The sequence below is a fragment of the Embiotoca jacksoni genome, unplaced genomic scaffold, assembly GCF_022577435.1.
Source record: "Embiotoca jacksoni isolate LCO1_2020_lvr unplaced genomic scaffold, fEmbJac1.0.p SCAF_26, whole genome shotgun sequence".
NCBI classification, from domain to species: Eukaryota; Metazoa; Chordata; class Actinopteri; family Embiotocidae; genus Embiotoca; species Embiotoca jacksoni.
This window is the reverse complement of record NW_027185377.1, coordinates 6,477,889-6,498,251: the sequence shown is the minus strand read 5'-3', so window position 1 is coordinate 6,498,251 and position 20,363 is coordinate 6,477,889. Positions and strand designations below refer to the sequence as shown.

The window sequence follows — 20,363 nt, the reverse complement described above, 5'->3', positions numbered from 1 at the left end:
CGGGTGCTTACTTGTGAGGTCACGCTGCATATTCACCATAAAAAGTTTTGGTAAAAAAAATGTGTCTGTATGCTTAGGATACAAGTCCGAGGGTGACATGGGTACTCAAATAACCTTAAAGTTATGCGGTCACTGTTTAATTTGCTATTGTAAAAATAAAAACTCATCATATCACCGTCCTCTCTGACCGGACTGCACAGTATGTGTAGAGTACGCAGTGCGAGTCAAAGGAAGACAGAGACACTTGGAAGAAACTAAAGGTCTTGTCCCCATGTGCTGCTGTCAGCCCCGTCCCATCCCGCCATCCTCGCATGTAAACGAACACTTCCTGCTGTTGAGGGAGGGACATTTGTCATTTGTGGTCTGTGAATGTGAGACGGGATGGTGGGTGGGGGGGACGGGGACGGGAAGCAGCAGCAGCAGCACTATGCATTTATCTGTTGTCCACAAACACACATGCCCATATATCACCAGATGCAAATACTTTGGGGTGATGCATGTCTGACAACATTCGCTCTAAACCAAAGCACTTTGCCCTCATGGAATGAAAAGCAGAGCAGCTGCAGGGAGACAGACACAACCGCTTCTGTGAGGCACATACACACACAGTTGTGTCCAGAAACAAAAGTCTGCAGGGCCACACTGACACACAGGGTATGTTTTCTTTCCGACTAGCTAATGGCAAACAGGCAGGAGTGCACACTGAAATCAATGTCAGACACCTGAACAAAGCAGTTTAGCCAAGGACAGCTGAGAGCCTGTCAGGCATGCATCCGAGTGGATGTTCTTCCAAACACAGGCAGGGAAATTAAAATCCCATTCAGGCCCCCATGGGGAGCGTGCACAGGAAAGTTGCATAACTGTCAGAGACAACAGGGATGGCTCCCTCTCAAGAAGCAAAAAAATAAAAAAAGCAAAGGAGAAGTGGGATCTGCCATGTTTTAACTAATCTCCCGGGAGGCAACGGATACAACCTTGGCACAGAAGAGCAGACCTATACAGGTGAACACGTCAACCGACACATCCCATATGGCTGCAAGGGGCCGCTGCCAAGTTCTTCTCCCACGCCTTCCTGTAAGCTACAAGCCCCGCCCCCAAACACACCAACACCATCCCCACACCGCCTCCTAATTCTCCAGCCAAGAAAAGTACAGCTGAAGATGTTCCTTGGATTATCTCCGCAAGGAAACCACGTGCGAGTGTCCACCTTAGTTAATCTACTAAACACGCACAGAATGCAGGCTACCAGCCAATCACGTCTCCAGCTAGCGGGGTGGCTACTCTGCTTCACGTGACATCTAAGTTAGGTTTACCCACCTGTGCTGCTCTGTGGGATGCCACTGACAGGCAACTCCATGGCCAACGCGAGTTCTGCAAGGCGCTCTCCCTACTTTAGTTGGAAGGGAACTGTTGCAGCTAAGCTCGACTCAACCGTTTAATGCCATTATTAACACTACTTACGGCTTTAGCCAACCAAGACGGCGCCCAGCGGAGAGGAGTACACGGGCGGGGCCCTCCCACCTGCACCTTTTACATAAATTTTTTTTTTTTTTTTTTAGCAGCCACCAATTTCGCTCCTGCTCACATCTTTGTTTTCGAAACTCAGCTTTGAGAATAAATTGGAATTCACCAGTGTGAAAATGTAGATGCCTCAGCGGCTATGTGTAAATGTACACTTTGATATAAGATGATAAAAAGAAGAGTGGTTTGTATTGGAAGAGCTACCAATTTATTCAGAGGGAGCAAAAGGAATAATGTGTCAACCTTTCATCAATATGCATGTTTGAACATAAAACACCATGCATGTAATAAGAGAGGCTCTTCACAGATGTACTGGAGCCTTTGCACAAAAATGAGAAGCAATTTCTTGAGATGTACACTGCTCAGAGAGAGTGCGCGAGACAGAGAGGGAAGGCGAGTAAATGAAATGTTTTCATTAAGTGCCCTGCAACATCTTATTATTTTCACTGCTCCAAACTGCAAAAAAAAAAAAAGAAAAAGGAGAGTAACAAGTGTAAAGCAAAACTGCATACAGAGCTCCACTTTTGCCCTTTCTTTAAATGTGAAGATTATCTATCACTGATTACCACCGAAAACCTAGGTTGCCTAGCAACACACAATTAAGAAGTATGCTTTCCGATCGGCAGCGAGGGCTGCCCATTATCAGATGAAGTTACTGAAGCAACAAATGTCAGCTACATGCAAATGAGTTTGTTGTGCTAAAAGTGTTATGAGAGGGTGGGTGGGTGGGGTGGGGTGGTGGTGCCACTGTGACCTTGGTAAGAAGTATATGCTTCCATGAAGCTCAATAAGGGACCCCTCTTTGTCCCTCCTCTGGATCTCGCACCTCACTTCACATTTCCTTGACAACACATGAAGGGAAGCCACTTCATAAAAGTCCTTACTCTATAACAAGTGCAGCAGCCCACAGACCCATTAGAGAGGCAGACAAGACGCAGGGTTACATGGCTGAAAACAAGGTTAAAAGATTTAATTCATCCCCAAGCTCATCAGCGCTCATCAGCAGGGAAATGTATTAACTTGTTAGGAGGAGAAATCAAGGCCTTTATGTATAAAAATAAGCTGAGACGAAGCCTCGACGGAGAATTCGCTCTCGGTGTAAACTGGACATAAAAAGCTGCCTCACTACTACTATCAACCTTGTACAGTTTGAGACAAAAACATTCCACACACAAAATGAAGCCACTGAGGAGACCTTCAAAATGAATATTAATTTCGTAGTAATTTCCTTCATCGCCGCGATACTATAAAATAGCTGCAATTCCAATTCTACGCGAACATCAGAACTGCTGTTCACTGGCAATGATTTGTCGGAAATGCTGCCAAGTGAGTGAAAAAACAGCACAGAGCGATGGAAATTTACTTTGAAATTACTTTGGAAGAAACAAAGACAAAATGTTTTAGTTGTACGCATCCAATCTATGTAATTGGATTTGAGGCAGTTAAGCCCCCGATTAGAAGACAGTGTAAAATAGAATAACAGCAACGCTGCATCAAGGAAAACTTTTACGTACGACAAGCTAGATGTGTTTGTATTTTTCACATTTAACTCACTCTGTAGCAAAAAAAATAAATAAAAAATGAAGCACAATAGTACATTTAGAGAACAGCTGGTTAACATTATCTTGTTTTTAAAAACGTTTTTGGCTAAAGTGTTTTGTGAGTGCTCTCGAATCTTTATTATTTTTACCACAACCAGTGAACAAACCAGGTGCAAGAAACCTTGAACAGGCAAAGGCTGCATTGTAAAAACAACTCTAAAAACACACTGTTGCTTCACACTTATTCTGACCAGCAACTTAATAAAAGAAAAAGACCAAAAACAATGTTGACCTCAATAACAGGAGTGCTGCTCATAAGAAATGTTTCAACTTGGTGATGAGACAGGATCCCCTCAGGCAAATGACACAACTCTCTTGCAATACATGTATAAATAGTTGCGTAATTTAAAAAAGAAAAAAAAAAGGCCTCTCAGAGAAAAGCTGCTTAACTTGTCAGATGCATCTTACATGCTACTCCTCCATTCAAAAACACTGTCAGTGTGATTTTTGTTTTTGTAGTATGCCAAAAGTCTATCATTCTTATCCCGAATTAAATCTCACCATGCATCTCCTCTACCACAAAACGAAATCAGAACGACGACATTATTATCAACCTACAGAAAAATATATTAATCAGCAACAGGGACTGAGAAAACAGAGGAGAAAGGTTGAAGAAATTAGTGAGAAAGGTGAGGTTTGACATTACTTGTGTCAGGCGCCGAGATCATGGTTGAGACTATGACAGGCGGGCCAGTGCGGCGTCCAACCATCTTGTTGTTGTTAAAGTTTTGCGCTTGGAGACTGTTGGAAGAAGTGACGGGAGCAATCGTAGTTTCGGGAGCAGCACTCATCCCTTTCCGGAGAAGCTGTGGGCTGTGGAGGGGGCTTGCTGCTCCTAAAGGCGATGCCGGGGCAAGGTTGGCGGGTCTCTTCATCAGCTCCATGGGGGAATAGGAGCCGGAGAAGGTTTTGGGCACTGCTCCGGGGGTGCCCGGGGCTGGTGGAGGCTGCTGTCCAAGAGCAGACATGGCAAGACCGGTGTGGGCATTGTACATGGAGAACGGTCTTCCTGGAGTCACAGCGTTGCTATATCCTGCAGGGTTGACTGGAAAAGTTCCAGTAGACAGGGGCCGTGCTCCCGGGTAGGTGGTGGTCTCCAGGAGATGTTGGGAGGGTGCACTGTTGGGTCTTCTACCGAGAAACTCTCCCATTCTCGGGGACACGGTCTGCATGGTGGTGGGAGGTTGCTGCATCAGGTTGGGGTCCATGGTCAAACCCTGGGGCTGCATGTAGTAATCGTTGCGGTGGGTGAAGCTGTTGGATCGGGCACGTGTTGCCGTACCGGCCGTCTTGCAACTAAGCATCACACGGGACAGAAGACGGGCTTGGGCCAAGTTAGGGGCCACAGAGCGGACATCGTGGTCCTCCATCATTGCCAGTGTGGCAGTGCAATCAAAGCCATGTTGAAGCAGGAGAGTAATTGTGCTCTCAGCCAAGCCTTCAGCTCGCAGGAAAGCCAAAAAAGCAGGGTCCACCATCTTCTTGGGGTCTGCAGCGCTGGGATGGTGAAGAGGCAGGCTGGTGGGCATTCCAGCTGTGGCAGCCACCATGGCTGAGCTGGGGTCATAGCTTGGGTCATAAGGCAGCCTCTGGGAGGCTACGGCTCCATAAGCTCGGGGAAAAGCTCCGTCCATTCCCTGAAAAGCTGGGTCCACCACTGAACTGGTGGCAGCTGGTTGGCGGTGTTCCAGTGACAAGCTGTGGATACTGTTATAAGCCTGATGAGCAGAGAGAGACGGTGGCTCGGCAGCGTAAAGAGGAAGAGGGGGCTGGACCCCGTAGACTGCAGGGGAAGGAGAGCTGCCACCAATACGCTGGACGTCTGGGATCATCTTAGATCCCAGAGTTTCCCGGTACAAACGGCTCAGCTCATGAAGGGGAGGGGGAGGAGGCGGCGGAGGAGGCGGCGGAGGGGGAGGAGGCGGAGGGGGAGGAGGCGCAGGCGCAGGTGTGGGTGTAGAGGCAGAGGCCAGTAGAGAAGGTGTGACCCTTCCCTGTCCTTGATCCCACGTAGGTCTCACCCCCCCAAAGCCAGGCCCGGTGAGCAAACGCTGGTTATCCCTGTAAAAGCCAGACTCTTCAGGGGGCAGACCAGATATGATGGCGTCCGAAAAGTAGTAATCCTGCGGCGGCGCCGAGGCCCGGCCTTCCATCACGTGCTTGAGGTAGAGGCTACTGCTAAGATCGGGCACCGAGTTCTTCCTCAGCAGCAGCTGCCCATGGCGGTCCTGCTGGATCTGCCTGCACAGAGAGGACTGGACGACTGGATCCTGTTTCTCGCCAAGATCTGGCCGATGGCGAAACCACACTCCACCGTCTCCCCCACCCAGTACCAGAGAATTCCTCCGCCCCGCAATGGTACCGCAGTAGTGACAGCGGCTCGCTGCCCGATCGTTCTGACCTTCAATCCATTCAGAACCCCGTTGCCCCACGGAGCCACCGAAATGCGACTGCTCACTTGAGTTAGGCATCAGTGAAGACAATAAAGGGGACGGCTATAAAAGAGAAAAATAGAGCCGGGTGTTGTGTTTCAACTCTCCTGTTACACTCACCCCCCAATCAAAAGGGACGAATGGAGAGGAGAGAAGAACAAGGTGAAGCGGGAGGTACCCTTTTACCTGATCTGCAGCTGTAGGACACCACCACCCCCCCCCACCCCCCGCACCACCCCCCTTCCCCTCACTCTTAAGTCTGTGCTATCATGTAGCTCCCTGCTGGCAGCCTATCTAAATAATTCAGCCTTGGAAACATTAGAAATCCATGAGAAGAGAGGCACAACATGGTAAAGACATGGAATGAATAGAAATACATGCAGACAGAAAAGTAACACACCTTTAGGGCGAGTCTCTACTCCACTCTACAGCAGGGGTTCATGCTTGTACTGGGCATCCTTACATTCCTTACTAAGACTAAGAAATTGGGGTGAAAACACATGCCGGACAATGGAAGCAGAATGGAGGAGGGGACGAGACGCACTAATCCAACGGGGGCAGATGCACGCCATTGGCAGGAACAGTCCTGCCGTCCACTGAGTTTGCCACATGGGGATTAGCATCAAACTAAAACCTGCTTAAATCCACTGCCCCCTGTGACATCACTTGAACTAGATAGTGTACACAGCGAGCACGGTGCGGCGGCCCCAGGATGTGTTTACACGGCGTAAAGCTGCAGCGTTCACGGTGCTTACTGCTCACCTCTCCATTGGCCCGCAGCCGGTATCCCTCGGGGCCAGAGTGAATCTTCCCAGAGGGGCCGAGGAGGCTGGGGACTGACATGCAGTATGTCCCCGGAGAACTGGGGGAGGGACCGGTCGATGGGGGTCAGTAATCTGGTGGCTGCTAGCAGGAGGCCAGGAAATGCTCCACTCGAGCCATGAGGAATGCACAGCCTCCTCTACTGGGCGACTACGGACTCGCATGTATGAATTCACACGTGCAAATATCCCCACAGGCAAATGCATGCAAGCGTGAAAATATGGAAGGACATGCAAACACGCAGTGCCTTTTTAAACAGTCATGGTATATCATGACAATATCTGAGTGATTCGGAGGTTGTTGTATCCCCCCCCCCCCTCCTGGTCCAATGTACTGTAAATATTCTCTTTAAAAAAGGAACACAACATCTATACTTTCAGTGCCTGAGACCACGAGGTCGCCCGACTAACTGTAGACTGGACATACAAAGATAACAGGATGTTTTCTTCTTCTAAAAGAGCTGTGGAATTTGTTTGAATAGATTACATTGGAGATTTTTAGCTGCTCGTTTTGTTTCACCAAGAATCCAAAACCCAAAGACATAAACCTGAGACAAGCAGATGGCACAGAAATTTGAGAAAGTGGTATCAGTATGAATTAGAATTTTTGCTCGTCAAATTACTTTTTTTTTCCAGGTTATTAGGCAGTTTTCAGAATTGCTGATTTTCTTAGAATCACTAAGTTAATCAACTAATTGCCTGGTTTGTAATGATTCAGGAGTTGAAAAATGCCATATAATACATGGAATAATAAGGCCACGGTGCGCTTGTTCGTGCAAATTTTGATCCACAAAATCTCTCCGAACTGCACCTTTCAGTCGAGTCTTGTTTCCTCTCACAGAACTCACACTTTGCAGCCACATTCACCAGATGTGCAACGGGGCGAATGCAGCTTATCCGAGATGTTACCATCGGAGAGATAACTGCCAGTGTTTACTTGCTGTGACAAGAGCAATGTAAACAGTGGCAGGAGGAGAAGAAGGGAGCCTTGATAAGTCTGTGATGGGGAAAAAAAAGGCTGATAAGGCGAGAGGCTGCCAGGTTTGACTTCACCTCTAAGACAGACATTGTGAGATTGGACGAGGCGGGAGACGGAGGGGATATGATTGGACCGCACTGTCTGGGCTTTGACAACTGGATGGCCACATGCCTGTGTCTATTCTGTGCTTTGCTTCTGTCTCAAACAGGCATCAGTGGTTAAAAAGAATAGTTTATTTTTATTTATTTTTTTGCAGCAAGTCAACGCTGACATCATCTGAATGCCCCTGAAGCTAAGACGCTGAGACAGCGTGACTGAGAGGGGCTAAATTTGTTACCGTTTAGGACTGACAAGAGGCTGCTATCGTGCCGCGTTTCTTTGTGTTGTCCCACTACCTGTCAAGTCACAGAGGGAAACGCTATAACCAGCTTGTTTTCATCCCCGAGCTTAAGTGATGCAATCATGATATAATATCAACAATAAGCGGAGTTTTTAATTATGGAACATCTGAATTGGAGAACATTAAGTAGGTCAAACAAAAATAAATCAGAACAGTTTCAATTTCCCTACGGCCCTCTGCAGTCCAGGATGATGCACATCTGAAGGATGTTTTCTTTCATTAGAGGTAAAGCATACCTAGCAATTTCCTTGCAGTGATTTCTCAGCGCTGTCCTCCCAGGTCTGAGTCTCCCTGCGCTTTTTTGTCAACTGTAAAACACACCATTAATCACTGTGTTGTATCTCTCCGCGGCGATCGCAGACAATAACTTCTTTTAATAAGCCCCTTTCAGGGCCGTGTGTCACTCAGATCCTCGCTTCCTGACAAAATATTAATAACAATAATAAACATCTCAAGTAGGTCGGGCGAGTGTTGCTAAAACCGAAACAGGGATATGGCATGTCATATCTCCCACCACGCAAATTGCTGCATTTCCCACAATTCATAAGCAGGAGAAGCTCGGCTACCAAATTCATCTTGTCTACACTCCCTGCCCATGCCTCTCCCGAGAGCTGCTCCATAATTAAGTGAGCATGCTATACTACTAGACTCATCAAGCAACAGGGATCCCGTATTTGCTAGCATGAATAACACAATAAAAGAGAAGTCCAAACTTACACACTGGATATTTGGTGAACAGCATCAACAATGATGCCAACACTCGGCTTGGTAGCTCACAGCCAGTCATACGGCTCTGTGAAAGACCTCTAGGTACAATGTGTTGAACAGACGTCCAGCAACAGTCATGCCTTTGGAGCAATCTGGCCATCTTTCTAGGGCACAGGACGCTAACGGCAGGACTTGGCAGGCAGTGCAGGCAGAGATAGCTGCAGAATGATTTAGATAGCTGCGACTCCACAACTACTGATCCATTAAACTTTCATGGGGACTTCATAAATTAAAACCATGACTGGAAGAACTTGAAAATTCTACTCAATTACTGTGATTGTACAGTATATTAAAGTTTTAACGAGCCTCTGGGCCTTTTCTCGCTCTAACACAAGTACGGGGAGGAAAGAGGGGCGATGAGGAAAGGGAAAAACACATGGTACCAATTCTGGTCCGATGGCTTTCAGAGGGTTTACATCTGCCGTGTTATCAAGACGCCGTCCTCCGCCTCTTTGCCACCTCGCGTCTCTGCAGTGTCCCTGCACAGCATGTCACACATTTGCATGCATGGGAGGAACGCGGGGCAGAGCGATAGCCACTACAGGGCGAGATCTCTCGTAGATTTGGTGAAGCAAACTGATATAAAGAGTTTATTTCTTCCATTTTAACGGGTTGGTTTGTTCTGTCTTTTGCCTCGTGCAGGGCTCCGCGCTCCGCCTGCCTATCATTATCCAGCCAGTGGCCCATACTGCATCACAGATGGGGCAGACAGAAGGGAGAGACGACAGCCCGCTTGCTTTTTGGAGAGACGAGGAGTGTGCAGCTGAGTGAGAGAAGAGGGAGGGAAGGAGCGTACGAGAGAGAAAGAGGGAAGACGGATAGAGCAGAAAATGTAATTTGCCTCAGCGTCACTGATGAAAAAAAGATATGGACTTTAGTTCAACGAAAGAACATTTTCACAATGTGATCAAATAAACTGGTTATAGGCAGAGATGCAAATTTATGGACACACTGAACTCTGGAAATCTAATTTGGCATTTATGTACATCTCCTGTAGGGTAACTGCATGGTTTATAAAGCTCAGCATGTCCTCTGTCACCTTTTATTTCAACAAAGCCGGAGACCACGGTCTTTATTTCATCTACCATTTATCAGTGTCTACTGCGGCCCCAACGCAAAGCAGGCGTGCAAGATCCTGACAAAATACCTACATAAATTACAGTCTAAAATTTGTGGCGTTTAGACAAGTAAACACTGTAATAAAAAACAAAAACCTGAATATAACAGCATGCCATTAATGACAATTTTAAGTCCTTGACCTGTTGAGGCACGGCAAAAAGATACCAAGGTAAATAACCGGTCTTTGTGCTCACACAAAGCGTAAAACTACCACTCGCATATGCCACACACCAAAGCAGACAAAGCCTGTTCAAAGCATTGACAGACAAAACAGTGGTAGAGATGCAAGAGAATGGACAGCTGACTGTATACGAAACGAGCATCATGAAAGGGATCCATCAGACGACATGTTGCACAAAAATTTTCCTGCCTGTCAGTTCTGTTGAAGTGAGGAAAAGATGGCAAGAACAGGCTTGCAGATAAGTTGTACGTTTAGAATAGAAACAGTATATATAAATGGACATAGTCTTCGGAGTCTGAAAAGTGAAGGCAATGCAGATATGCCTCTAAGTGCAATACCACTGAGGGCCACTAGGGGCTGGCTCCAAAAAAAAAAAAAACTTTGGCCCCAATATATAGTCAATATGTTTTTTTCCACAAGTGATTATGGATTTATTTACTGTATTTACTCCTTGTGATCAGAGTTGATGGAAAAATAATGAACTCATCATGCTTGTCAAATGTTTGTATATCTGTTGCACATGTTCCTATTGTCTCAGAAAAGATGTACTCATTTATCCGTTGCACAACATGGTTCTATAGTCTCAGTTACAACGTCTCTGAACCTTTATCTTGTGACCTACGACCTCACTCAGTACTATCTACAAAATTAGATATACAGAGGGAATGGGGGTGACTGTCAACTGTTTGTCACACCGTGTATAAGCTGAACTACGGAGGAGAGACTTCGAGCAGTGCTGGACACCTTTCTTTGAGTGTACATGTATTTGCTCCTTCTTGCAAGAACAAATGTCCGATATGTTTGATTTTGAATCCAGCCTCAGTAATTTTTCTAACAGGTGGGTTTTCTGAAAATATTTCAATAATTAATAACATATTCGTCCTCAAAGAGAGGTATGTTTGGTGGCGTGTCTGGTTTGATGGACATGCCTGGGGGGCAGTCAGGTTTCTGGTATAGGTGGGCGGAGCGTAGCGTCCTCAGATCAACCACCCGCTCCTTCCCTGCTCATTCAAACATGCTCGCTTCTTTCAAAATGCTCGAGGCTTCAAAACAGCAGCTCACAAGCCAATCCAGCAGTCAATCTATCAATATTAGATCATATTGTTTATCCTCAACTGCTATAACTCCAGGCCAGTTTCAGTTGAGAGTTTACGCAAGATAAATCAATTTACATATTGGTAATAAGCAAATATAATCAAGACTAGAAGGCACAACTGTCTACTGAAGTACTTGTGTTGTGTTCAGCAGCTAATACGGATAAATTATACTCCTAATTATACCGCCATAAATTGTCATCATGTTGCACAACATGAATAAAATGCAGATGTTGATTAAAACATTATCTGACTAGATTAGAGCAGCTCTAATCTAACCCAGAGGGAAAAGAGTATTGCAGTCTACAAGCAAAACAACAATCTTAGCAGAAGGAGAAGGAAAAAAAAAAAAAAAAAAAAAAAAATGGATGAGAAGCAGAACTGTCCTCCCTCCCAGCCACTCGGCCCAGTTGCTGCAGAATGATAAACATTGGTTCAGCTCAAATTAAGCCGAGAACATGAAAAGGACCTGAGGCTGGGAGGAACATGGGCCACGGCAGATCACTCCTCATCTCTTCACATGACAGAAACGAATCTCTCCACCCCTGAGAGAGAGATGGAACAAGAGGAAGAATGAAAAAGAGAGAGGCTCTCTCTATTCTTCATAACGCTGAATTAAAGCTGATGCTTCCCAGCAGCTGCTTTGATTGAGCTAACTAGCAGCTTTTGATAAAAACATTTGCAACCAGCTCCCTGCCTCCTTATTTGCAGACAGGCCAGATTATGCTAAATACATATCAAGGACTTTAATGGCTTAATCAGCCTTGTCATCTCGCCACCGGGTTTTCTGAGATGCTTCATTTGTGATCCCACTGCCATAAATGGCAATATAAAACAGCCAGAATGAACAATTTGGGCAACGCTGTAATATAAAAAAATATATATATAAAAAAAAAAATACAATTTACACCTTGCATGGCGTCAGAAAGTGTCTTGGATGACAAGAGTTGGATTTGAATGTTGGGAAAACAATAGAAACAAAGGCGAAGGCTCTGTTGGACAGTGCGGAGAGAGTGTGGTCTCAGCAGACGTTTCTGAAAGAGAACGTTCCAGATTTTCACTTGAAAGAGATTGAGAAGAGACAGCACGAATCATGGATTCATCTGGTCTGTATCTGTTTGCCAACTGCGAGCCTGGTTGAAGTGTGAACCTGGATTAAGATGAGTTGCACCCGACCGCAGCCAAATAGGCACCTGTGAGGATTTTACCTGCGTGTGAAACCAAAAGCAGAGGCTTGCTTCATGTGTGCTTTCTCCTTGCTCTGAGACAATCGCCATGGCAGCCTTATCACGGCGCTACATGCAATCAGCGGGACAACTCTGCCTGGTCATTGGCTCGTGAACAAATCACAAATCACAAGCTCCTTTTTTTTTCTCTTTCTTTCTTTACGCCCTCACAATGGCCGCCAGAGGACTGATTCACTGATCCTATATGATGGCCATCTGGAGAGCTTGCTTTTGTGTGTATGTATGTGTGTGTGTGTGTGTGTGTGTGTGTGTGTGTGTGTGTGTGTTTGTGAGTGTGTGAGGAGGAACGTCGGCAGGTAGGCTCAACATGAAGTGGCTCTGCATGCATCACAGCAACACCTGTTACTGTCTCTTGTGGGCTTTGAGCTCGTGCCCAGCAGAGCAGACAAACTGTTGTCCCCCCAGGAATGACTAACTACCTCAGCTGTCTGATTCACACCAATTCAGCAGCTGGATGTGGACCGCAACTCTAATCGGGAAGGATTTCCACCAATAAATGATCCACCTGTGCGATGAAATACGGCTACTTTTATGACTCATCTTGAGGCCTGGGCAATTATTCAATAATGTTCACTGACTTTCAGTCGGCATGACATGATTCTATTGTTTTAAAGAATCCTGCAATCCAAATTACTCATTAATTTGTCTTTATGAACTGATAAAATCATGGAAATGATGCCATTTATTTGTTTTCTTGACAAGATTTAGTTAAGGAGATTGATGGCACTGTTATGTCAGTATGCTAAGTGTAAAACTAAGGAGGAAGGAAACAAGATCTTATCAAAGAACCTATGAGTAAAAATGACAATTTTACTTGGGGGGGGGGTAGATGGGACTGGTACCTTATGCATGCTGGTTGCCTGGCAACTCCTACGTATCAAGAAACAGAAACAGAAAGAGGTGCTGGAAGTTGATATGGAGAGATCCAGGGCAGTCCCCCCCCCCCCTCTTTCCACTCCTTGTGCTAAGCTAAGTTAGCCAGCTTCATATTTACCACAGAGTGGAATCATTATTGTCGTGCAACTCTTGAGTTTAAAGTGAATAAGTGCATTTCTGAAAGTCTTTGTTTTACACACACAGATAGGTTTGTCGAATGTAATGCACGGCAGTAACCGTGGAAAACAGTTAATGGCATTAAACAGTAATTTAATTATCTTGTACAAGAACATGCATACATAAGTTAAATCTTTATGCGTGTCTAATTACATCATGCAGCATATTTCTTTTGCTTTTTTTTTTAAAGAATGATAATTCAACTACATTTCTATATATCTATCTTTGTATTGTATTGTCCACCCAAACCACAAACCTGGTTGCCAAAGCTTTGAAATTCATGTTATAATATGAAGGGAGATAAAATATGAAGACGATATAATCAAAAAGTTAATTGAACAAATAATGTGGGAGAAAAAAAAAAAAAAGGAAGCTGTTTTTTGAGTGGCAAAAGAGGAAAAAAAAAAAACTAAAGCCTTAACCACATTCTTAAATATGTTTTGTATTGATGCTGAGCTGTGATGTCTTCTTCTAAATGTCCTAATAAATTCCCAAATCCATCGAGTAACTGTCAAAATTTCACCATTACCACAGTGGCAGGAATCAAAATCTCGGACGAGGTTTCTGGGGTCTAACTAGGAGCTTTTACAGGATGCGTGGCATACGTCCTTCATTTCATGTGCACGACGTGGAGGTGCTTACATCATGCTGCAAAACAAATATGCTGGCACCGGGGGTAATGGTGCGTCTAGCTTCATTTTCCAGCACTGCAGTCATGTCTGCCTCTCCCTGCGCTGGCTCCAGGAGGGCCCAGCAGCTTAACAAGCCTCTTGGGGACCCAGACAGCAGAGAGGAGATGATTTTACCTCAGGACACAGTCTGACAGACACACACAACACACACACACACACACACACACACACACACACACACACACACACACACACACACACACACACACACACACACACACACGTGCACATACACACACACAAACATTTATATATATATATATATATATATATATACACACACACCCACACACACAAACATACACAGACACAAACATACACACACACACGCACACACTGAGCAGAGTCAAACAAGTGGGTTTAAAAATGCACTTTCACTAGGTTTCAGACACAGTTTACACACCCACACAAAGACTCATATTCCTTCTAGCCCGGGCTAACTTTTTAGCAATGTGCACATTAAGGGATTCCGACTTTATGTCCTCCAATACAACACCAGCGCCCTATAATCCACAACCTGAAGCCTCGTGATTATTGCAGTTGCATGATGGCTGCTTCTTAACGGGCCTTAACAGGACGGAGACCATTCAATCCCCGGTGGTAAAATGGGACCTCAGTTCAGATGTTTAGAGATTCTCTAGAACCATAAGTCACATAACAGACACTCCCACACAAACAAACCACAGAGGCCACAATAAAGCAGTAATCTCATTTACATCCGCCAGACGACTGCCCGCTGCTGAGGTCAACATTCATACACCGATTACTGCGGTCTCCGACATGTGCTCTGTGTCGGGAGAAAATTATAGCAATCAATGGGCATTGATCACCAATAGGTGTTAGGGCTGTGCCAACAACAGCAAGGATGGTTGGCTGGGGGATGTACAGCTCTGAAGCAGTGTCAGTAAGAGAAAGAAGAAGAAAACAAAACAAGTCTAGTGATGATTTCTTTTGCAAAATAACGCAACGTACTTGTGTAATCACAGCGAGGAAGGATTTGGTGATCTGCAGGTAAAAGAACAGCAGATATAAAAGTTAAAAACGGGTTACTATCTTCTAAAAATGTTCATCTTTTGTATGTTTGTTCACATACAAATCACCAAATTTGTTCTCACGGGATTATGGCTCAAATGCTGATCATAATCAGTCTGATCACACCTAGGGCCCTGATTATTTATTGAACCGTTTCACAGATATTGGGGAACAAAAAAAAAGAAAAAAAAGAAAAAGATTTACAGATCAAAACACAACAAAAGACACCACACTGAAAAGTTAAACGGCAAAACATTCAAATCTTTCTGCTTGATTTAGTGCAGCTTCAGACTCAGAGGATCAATATCACACCCAGATCAAGTTTACTGTGAAATCCAAATTTGGATTGAAACACTATGAGATCAACCGTGTTTGTATGCATTGAAAAAGGTGCTTTAAACTACATTTTAAGTTATGGGAAAAGCGTGACAGAAAAAAAAGTTTAATACAGACACAAAAAAAAAAACCACGTGACTTTACCTTCGCAGATCCGATCCAGCCGCTGTCTCTTCACTTTGTGTTTGTCAGTCAGGGACATGGCGTCAAACACAGCACGGGACGGCACGGCACGGCTCGGCGGGGTACCTCTCCTCCTCAGCCACAAATACTGACAAGGTTCAGACTCCTAGTGCACTGTCAGCACTATTCCCCGGGGCATACCGCCTCGGCACATACACCTACAAGAAAAGGGCACAAAGAAACTTGGTTAAACACGACCCTGACACAACGTACACACACACACACGCACACACACACACACGCACACACGCACACACACACGCACGCACGCACGCACGCACACACACACACAAATACTGTATACGCACATTTTATTGATGTAAAAGCACACACACACAAAAAAAAAAGAAAATCCTCTGACACGAGAAGGCATTAAAGAGTCCTTGACTACAAAGTCACTCAGGCTCTCGCACACAAAGAGCCGGGGAAGCTGCAGGCAATATAGATACAGGAAATCAGCGAATCACACACGATCTCACACACATGCACTCAGATACAGTTGGTGACAAAGTGCTCCATTTGCGCTAAAAAAAAAAAGTGACAAAGCTTCTGTACTCTAAAAGCTCCACTTTTCTCCCGTTTGAAGTGTGTTTTCTTTCACTGACAAACACTCATCTGAAGCTCCATCTAACTTGTCACTCATCATATTCCTTATTGATCACGGTGGCATTTGAGGTATCCCGACTCTTACAAATAGCAATCTACTCCCCCTCCCCGCCCCACACTTTTTTATTTCTTTATTTTATTTTTTTTAAACCCTGAAAGCAATTCAAAACAAAGCGAGCGTAGAAATACTTATTAATTTGACAAAAGATGAAGGAAGCTGATAAGACTTGTGAGGGGGAAATTCATCATCTGACAAAATGAGGCTCTTCAGTCAATGTGCTGCACCTGGAGGCTGACTGTCATGTAATGACACATTCAGGCCAATAGAGGGTAGTTAAGGAGCACACTACAGTATCTCACTTCCTATACACTTCTATACAACAGCGTTAGTTCATTACATCCCTAGTTCTCCTCCGAGCGTTGACTTTTTCAGCTTCAAAAAGTCATTTCTATGGCAAAGACCTTCAAGAGAAATTGCGCGTCCTCGCACACCTTCTCCACCTCTGAACTTGAAACAGTTTTCGATTGACAGGCAGTTCAAGTCGTTTCAGATTTGGAGAAGTCGATCCGTCTGGAAATGTTGCTTGACAAAGCCTTCGATTCAGTTTCACTGACAGAAACGCAGGCAGTTATTTGTACAACTGCATCTTTGTTGGAGAGAAAACAAGAGGATGGTGCACTTCCTCGCTGGCAGTACATAAAGAGCGAGGATCAGCAGCATCTCAGTGAATTAGAATAAAATTATTTGAACACGACGGGGATTAAAATGTTCACTCTCGGATTTCTCGGCGTGCTCGTCCAGGACCTGAGCCCGAGGCGCCTCTCCTCTCAAAAAGTGCTGAGATCACTGAAACATCTCTTTCTGTCAGAAAGCATCAAGGCAAAATCAGGAGTCTTCCGCAGTCCTTTTGTAGTCAGAATTAAGGGGTGAAAAAGGGAAGGACGAGAAGGTAAAGAGTTCACCGAGGAAGGAACCGGGTTGGTGCGGATGCGAGTCGACCTGCGCTTCAGTCGTCAGGGTAATTTGTCAGGTCTGGAGCTGAGGGCTGGTGTGGGTGGCGGTGACACGTGACATTATTAGGACACATATGGAACCATGCAGACCCATCGCACTGGGAGGTACACAGAGCAGCAGGCCACAGCACACAGCAGCTTGACGAAAAGCACTCCACACATTTCTCGAAGTCTATTCTGTCATCCACCATCTCTTTTTCTCCCAACCTGCCTTGTCTATTTATGTATTTGTCAATAATTAAGACAGTTAGTTTGATTGACAGTTAATGATTTCGAATATTTCCCTGGGTGCTTTTCCTGAGAGGGCGTTTCTCGCAACACTTTAGGGTAAAACGGTTTGTGCGCGTGTAAAATGTACAGCCAATTTCTGGAATCAAGACAGAGCATAAAAGTCCTGACAAGCATTTTAGCTCTGAGCCAGATGTGTTACATCAACAAAGCTTGTAAATTCAGAGCAGGTCAGGAATAGAGTCTGGAGTCAAGTCAAACTTTAGGGGGCTTTACAATCTGCACCGCGTACAGCAACCTATCCTTAGACCATGCAGTTGGATGAGGGACCCCCCCCCCCCCCCCCCCCCCCCAAAAAAAAAAAAAAAAAAAAACACATTTAACCAGTGAAAAAAATAAAAATAAAACAAATCTCCGAAAGAGAAGAAAATCCCTCTTCCAGAACAGGCAGCGATTCACAGGCAGATTCAGTTCTCGATCAATTGAATGATTGAGAAAAAGGCTCTTTTCTGTAGCGAGAGAGGAGCGGTTTTGACGAGAGGAAGCCACGCAGGGTTACTTCCAGGGTGTCTTTTCAACAATGCAGCGCCCCGGCTCCAGTATGTTAACTGCCGCTGGAAGGCCTCACCCGGTTAGTTGATTCATTTCAGTCTTCCTCTCTGTCCCTCCTCCTCCCTTTTCATCTGTCCATCTCTCTGTAGTGCTGCTGCCTCTGAGGTCTCTCACACAGAGTCATCAATCACCCGCCCCTCTTCCAGGGCCGTCCACTTACGGACGTACGTGCGCGCGCGTGCGTGCGTGTGTGTGTGTGTGTGTGTGTGTGCGTGTGTGTGTGTGTGTGTGTGGTGTGTGTGTGTTTGACATAAAGAGTGAGAGTGACAGAGAGGGTGGGAAGAGGGGAAAAAAAAAGAAAAAAGAAAAGAGTGCTCACAGAGGCTAACGAGACCGGCGCAGAGGCCAAAACTTTCCCTCGTTCTTCCCTTTTCTCTCCCCCCTCCTTTTCTGTCGCTCTCAGCCAGCTACAAGCGGAGTGATCCCAAAAACCTCCCTCCATGATTTTGTACAATACAGCCGAGCGTAATCTCAATTCTTTCATAAAAAAAAAAAAAAAACAATGAAACAGAGCATCATCTCTCCATAGAGTAAAATAAAAAAAAAAAAGCTGAAACGAAGCCGGCGGTGCAGCCAGCGGGGCCTGGCGGGGGATTTAGGCGGGGATTTTGCACACTCAATCCAAACACAAAGGTCATATACATGAATCTTAATATTTAAGAGCCATTAAAAGTCAGATGATCGATAAAACTCAGCAGCCACAGCTCATTGAAAGAGAAACATTTGCGTGCGAGAGGTCGACACATTAAACGTAGGAATCCATATCTGCGACGGCAGGCTCGGTCCCCCCCCCCCCCCCCCCCCCCCGAGGATGGCCCCGCTGTGAGCGAAATCCACAGTCCACAAACCCTGCTCAATGTTAGCGGCGGGTGGGGGTGGGTGAAAAGTCTGCCTCTGACTTTTATCAAGATTTTTTTTAAATCACACTTTATGAAGAACATTTGAACAAGATAAGTTCTATTTTTTTATTATTTTGTTTTAAATGGTATTCACACACATGTTGCTGTAAATATGTTTAGTGTTTTTTTTTTTTTTTTTTTCAGACCATTTAAATTCCTGATCTGGCTCTCAGGTCCAGGGTGTATGACAGATGAATCTACGTAGACGACAACCAGACGGGTCAGTCTGCCGAGACAGTATAGCTTGTGTGGAGGAAGTTGCTTCCAAAAAGGTCGATTAGTGTTGTTTATTTCATTAGTCAATCAACAACAACATTAACTGACATCAAATTCAGTCATTGGTTACAGATTCTCACTTATGAGTATTTGCCGTTTTCTTTTCTGTTTATCGTAGGAAAATGTATGTCATTGGGTTTTTAACTGTTATCCAGACCAAACAGGGAATTACAAGATGCCACTTTGTGAACTCGTGTTTATCATTTTCGTTCCATTTTGACCTTTAATTGACGAAATAACTCATTAATGCAACCGAGAAGGAATTTATCGGAAAATCAATAATGAAAATAATCATTAGCTGCTGTCCTCGTTCCAGTCTCCACCCGACATTGTGACTTTAACCACGAGACAACGTGGAAAAAAAAAACAAAATTCCAATTGAATTGATTTGTGACGGCATCTTTTTTTTTTTTTTTTGTAACGCACTCAAATTTAATGATGGCACCGCCGATGTTGCAATCCGTCTTCCTGTTGAGAGACACGCACACAAGCAGAATTGTCCCTGTGATTAATTGACTTTACCGAAATAAGAAAATAATTTGGTTTGGCAAACAGATATGAGCAACGCCCCTGAACGACTTTCTTTAGAAAGCAGTGATTACTTACTTTATCAGATAGCGGAGGGGGGAGGGGAGGGAGGACGATAGTAGGAGGATGGGAGGGGGGCTGCCGATCTGAGTCAGTCTCACACGGTTAAACGAGTCATTACAGTTACAGTATCATTTCGCGTGTTGACACAGATCGGTGCGATTTGGGAAAGACTGAACAGAACAGAGAGGCTGCTTCCTTTTGTTTAAGACAGACGGAAATGTGTTTGGACAGGAGGGTGATTGCCGAGAAGCCAAACTGGAGGCCGGACGCTAAGAGAGTGTGTGCGGATGAGTTTGAGAGATTGAATAATTAAAAAGGTCAGGCTACCTGCCCGCTGTGTGTCGCCTCACACACGCAGGCGCGCGCACACGCACACGCACACGCACACGCACACACACACGCACACACACACACACACACACACACACACACAAATTGAGGAAGAGTGCACACTGGGGCAAAGACTGAAGAGAGACATCGTTTGGGGGAATGATCATTTTCCCTGGAACACAGTGTAGTTTGTGAACTAATTGGGTGAATCCATAATTAATTTGCTGACATTAAGCCTTGGGGTCTGCTCCAGTAAGACTTTCTAAGGATGTAAGAGGAGTGTTATTGGAGCCCAGGGCTCACCGCTGAAGGGGAGACTCTTGTTGTGATGGTTGGCAGGGCAGGTTC

The 20,363-nt window shown here is 45.1% G+C and overlaps 1 protein-coding gene across 5 annotated transcripts in view; it reads right to left on the bottom strand.

The window, feature by feature from the left end:
* The window catches only part of ctbp2l (C-terminal binding protein 2, like), a 96,141-nt gene that overhangs the window by 39,120 nt on the left and 36,658 nt on the right, over positions 1-20,363 (bottom strand). For 2 of the 5 annotated variants that reach the window (XM_069160384.1, XM_069160383.1), the window contains 2 exons: positions 15,421-15,617; positions 14,881-14,913 (listed from right to left, as the gene is read on the bottom strand). In XM_069160384.1, the coding sequence (XP_069016485.1) occupies positions 14,881-14,913; positions 15,421-15,478 (91 nt within the window). In that variant the 5' untranslated portion in view covers positions 15,479-15,617. Of the gene's footprint in view, positions 1-3,768; positions 5,594-11,385; positions 11,459-14,880; positions 14,914-15,420; positions 15,618-20,363 lie in introns of those variants that run through there. The other 3 variants (XM_069160385.1, XM_069160386.1, XM_069160382.1) reach the window with 3 other exon arrangements.